We start from the raw sequence: 5,004 nt of genomic DNA on the forward strand, positions 1-5,004 counted from the left end.
TGTGTGTGTGTGTGTGTGTGTGTGTGTGTGTGTGTGTGTGTGTACAGTTTTGATTTCTTCAATTGATCGCATATTCGCATTTTGCTGTTTTCAAATATAAATTATTTCGAATATTTTTTAATCGACCTTTTGTAATATAAAGTCTTTAAAAATTTAAGAACAAAAATTAACTTAGATATTCTATTTTAAAATATTTGAGCATTTTTACTAATAATAATACTATAAATGATCGTAATAAGCATTAAAAACTTATAGTTTTATTTAATTTAATGCAATTCTATTAAGCACCATAATTATATACAACTTGATTAATATAATGGAAATACTTAAAATAACCAAATTAAAAATGGCTATAACGAAATAGATATTATATCTTATAATCGCTACTATCAGACATGAAATTTTTGATTGTATGAACGTCATGTAATCAGAAATTTCGAAGAGCTTTTTACGGGAATTCATAGTTATGTATCGATAGAACAATGGTATAGAGACATATGTGTAGACGATGATATCTTTGCAAGAGCCATATGGTTATCTTTACGTATAGGTCTGCGGAGTACACAGCCACTTAAATGTTTATTTGAAGAGCCATGTTTGAAGCTGCCTCTCTACCCACACGCTAAGAATATTCTTCGAAATATGTACATAGCACGGTCTTCTATTCGATTTTATTAGGTTTTAGGATTTTCAAGAGTCTGCAAATTTGCATCTGCTATGTATTTCTTAAATAGAATTAATCGATCGGCACAATTTTTAAGCATATTATAAAAATGTAAGAAAAGAAAAATATAAGAAAAAGTTCTTCAAGGATCTATTAATTCATTTTATTGTTTTTGTTTTTATCATTCATTCGGATTTTATGATTATATATATAATTTTAGTGCCACAATATATAAAAGCAATTAACTTAATAAATAATATTGGAAATGATATTTTATTAATTTATTTTTTGCAAAATTTACATTTAAAATTTTACTGCACTTTTTAATGAAATATAAGCTTTAATTTATTACAACTATATGCATGTATTATTATGTTATATATAATTACGTTATATTTAATATATGTTTTATCATTTAATATAGTAATATAACTATGCATAAATAATAAAGCTGTAAAACACAGAGTTTACAATTTGTGGTCAATTGTATAAGGCGTAACTTCTCGAAAGCATAATCATTCCTTCATAGAGTTTGTCTGTTTCGAAGTTATTTTCCATTGGATCGAATATTAAAATATTTCGTTTGGGGCGGTTTAGTTTTTGTAGGCTTTGTAGATTCTGGAAAAAATAATTAATAATTGTTCGCATAATTAAACATGTTTATAAAATATTAATTCGTATTCTTATCATAAATATTAAAAGATTTTCCAAATAAATATAGCTGCTGTTTTTTATACGTATACTAATAATCTTTAAAAAAAATATACAGCTTCTTAAAATATTATATAACAGCTCATTAGAATTAAATTATAAAAAATATAAAAAGATCTTACAATAGTATAATAATTTTATAATAAGAAATTATTTTTCTATTTATAATTATATGTCTAACTATATAAATAGAAAAGTTATATTTAAATAAAGAAATAAAATCAATTTAAGTTAAATCTATAACAAATAAACTTTGCAGCTATAAAAATGCCTATCATTTAAATAATTGCTAAATATATTTTTTAATTATTTATTGTAGTTTCTAAAAATAAGAATTTTATTATAATTATTGTATAAATTTAATTTAATTATTACTGATAATATGACGACATTTCCGTTTCCATTTCCATTATTGCGACGAATTGCTGTAATTATGAGTGTAAGGAGATAACCACCGAATGCCAGAAAAGAAAGTGCAGTTATTGCCAGCTGAAAGATCTTTGAAATCTTTGTGTCCTTGCCTTTTTCATCATAGTGTTCTTCGTGTCGTCTTATAGGTTTTTTATTATTTTTCTTCAATGACATTGATAAAGCCATTGGCATTGTCCATGGTAATGTTCTACTGGACACGATATTTTCATTTTCATGTTCGCTATTAATATCTATGAATAATATAAAAATGGATAAGTAAAATAATTATAGATATATTTTTTGGGTTGGTCAGAAAGTTCGTGTTGTTTTTAGCCGTTTTTTCAAGCTCAAAATTATACACAGAATATATTTGTTGTTGTTATTATGCCATTTAATAGAGTAGTTTTAGCTTTAAAAATTGTTTTTTTAAAATGCGGTACGATGATTTTTAACAAAATTATGAGCAAAATTAAAATCAAAATGTTTCTTTTATTTAATTTGCGATAACTCAGTAACAAAAAAATCTTAGGAACATTTTAAAAAAACGATTTTGTAGGGAAAACTTTAAGCTTTTATTTGGATGTAAAGCCGAAAATTTTCACAAATTTTTTTTGGGCAAATAATAGACCCAAAGTTACAAAAAAATTCATCTTTTTCAGCTCATAGTTTTCTTTATGTTAAAATTATTAATTCACAGAAACTCAAACAACATAGTAATCTTTCGAGTAGAAATTTCAAGCTTCAAAATCGTTTTTTCAAATTTAAAGTTCATTCATTTTTTACGAAGATATTATAAATACAATTTGATACTAAAAAAACGGCACGAACTTTCTGATCAACTTAGTACATGTACGTAATAGATGTTAATATTATTTTAAAATAATATTTGATAATTTTTTGATAATAATAAATTATATTAACAAAAAAAAATTAAATTATTCTAACACGCTAGTAAAATTGCAAAGCAATAACAAAATAAATACAAGATCGTCAGATTTAAACGAGCATACATAGTGACAACTGATTAATTTATTATTTCACTTCTTATGAGATGTGTGTGTATACAGCACGTACGTTTCGGACTTGCTCTCGTACGTTACGAACTGAACTCTCCTCAGCAACTCAAAAAAATTACATAAGTTTAATATAATAGACCGAATTGTTGAAGGATCTCACATACAAACGCAAATGTCATATAATACTTATAATCTACGGTGTTAGTAAGCAACCATAATATAATATATGTTGATGTCCATTTATAAAACGTCCGTATTCTAAACTAATTCATTGGTCTATGGCGAGAACGGGTAACGTCAAATTATAAAAAATGATATATGTACCACTAATAAACATAATGGTAATGCGAATGTACATATATAATGTTAGAATTTAATTATGGTCAGAGGAGATTATGAACAAGAAATATTAGAAGCACATGTTGAAATAAGAAATATAAATTATGAGATCTTTTTCGCATGAACGCCTGACGTTGAAAAAATGTACGTAGGGAAGAAGGGAGCAATTTTGTACAGGGGCAGCTTTGAACTTTACAAATAAAAAATGAACTGTTCTTTTTTGCGATTACAAATTGTAATTTTTGAAATGACAATATAGTCACAAATAACCGTTAAGTGGTAGCTGCCGCAGTTGCAATTGTTAATCTAATTTATAAACGTTTTGTGTTTTTGTACCTGTACTAAACATTTTATCTCACACATGTAACGTATTTTAAAATTAAACCATTAAATAATTAACATTTTGTTGCTATGTGTTTTTATTGCTATGTGTTTTTTCCTACAGCCATCTATGTAATAAAGATGAAATGTTTGATTTTTATCGATATTCTGGTAAACAAAATAAGATATTTTTTTTAATGTGACTGATAGATTTGAACAAAGTAAATGAGGCACCTTAGAACATTTCAGTCGCGATTGTCGCGAGCTCTCATAAAGTCCATAGCACATATAAGATGCGGTCAAGTTGCCGCTACGATGCTTCGAAGCATTTTTTGATTGGTTAATTAGTAAAATTCTTTCTTCCAATTGATCAATCAAATGCTTCAAAGCATTCGTAGCGGCAACTTAACCGTACTCTTAAAAACGTAAGACAATAAGACGTAAGCAGGAAATTGTAACATTGGTTTTGCTATTGGCCTTATGGTCTCTATTGTAATTGGCCATTTATTTACTGCTTATATGCTATTGCTTTACGTTTATGTATATACCATAAACTCCAGTCCTTTCTAACTCGTAGATACACATAATAAGGTTACGTTTGATCACTATAGAAGTATTTTTTTTTAGATTTGAAAAATTTATCATTAAATAACAGCGGTGTTTATTTAAAACAAATTTATCATTATAATATATTTACAATAAGTTAAATAAATAAAAAGTATATAAGAGCCAACCACGGATCTTGATGCGCAAAGTATATTATATTTGAATCGTTGATCACAAAATTTAATAATGTTTTATATACATTACTTTAAATACGAAGCGGTCTAAATGTTAAGATGTTGAACTATTATATATATTCATTTAAATGAATTAATTTCAGAAAGGATAATTGCGTGTCGATATGGTTGTCGAACTTTCAACGCAATCAATCTGAAATATTAATAATCCTCTCAAATTTCCCAAATTTAATCTTAAAAAACTGTAATAAACTGTAATAAACTGTAATAAACTTATTGCGAAAACTATTGCCGGGAGTCGAACCCGGATCTCTTGCATTTCGTGCGATTCCATCCTAAGCCTCTAGGCTATAGACCGAGATCTTAGCAATAACCGATGTGTAGAGAGTTACGCATTGTAGGCGAGCATGTACTCGTATAAACAATAAGATTGGAAATAAGACTTAGGGTGCTCGCACGGAATGCAAGAGATCCGGGTTCGATTCCCGGCCGAGGCAATATTTTTTGTAATAAGTTTATTACAGTTTTTTAAGATTAATTTGGGAAATTTGAGGATTATTAATATTTCAGACTGATTGCGTTGAAAGTCCGACAACCATATCAGCACGCAATTATCATTTCTGAAATTAATTCATTTAAATGAATATATATAATAGTTTAATATATCTTAACAGACCGTAGTGGCGCTTCGTATTTAAAGTAATGTGTTTAACATAAACGGTCTTATTTCCAATCTTAATGTTCTATATGTTTTGGCTACATGATTGAGATCTCTTCAGAAACAAAAACTTCTACAAAATTA

The 5,004-nt window shown here is 27.1% G+C and overlaps 1 protein-coding gene across 1 annotated transcript in view; it reads right to left on the bottom strand.

Annotated features, from left to right (window-relative positions):
- Positions 1-1,144: 1,144 nt before the first annotated feature.
- The window catches only part of LOC108749577, a 27,188-nt gene continuing 23,328 nt past the window's right edge, over positions 1,145-5,004 (bottom strand). The window contains exons 2-3 of the mRNA XM_018488358.1: positions 1,751-2,037; positions 1,145-1,282 (exon numbers count right to left, since the gene is read on the bottom strand). Coding sequence (XP_018343860.1) covers positions 1,145-1,282; positions 1,751-2,037 — 425 coding nt within the window. The remainder of the gene's footprint in view (positions 1,283-1,750; positions 2,038-5,004) is intronic.

The sequence above is a fragment of the Trachymyrmex septentrionalis genome, unplaced genomic scaffold, assembly GCF_001594115.1.
Source record: "Trachymyrmex septentrionalis isolate Tsep2-gDNA-1 unplaced genomic scaffold, Tsep1.0 scaffold30, whole genome shotgun sequence".
Lineage (NCBI taxonomy): Eukaryota > Metazoa > Arthropoda > Insecta > Hymenoptera > Formicidae > Trachymyrmex > Trachymyrmex septentrionalis.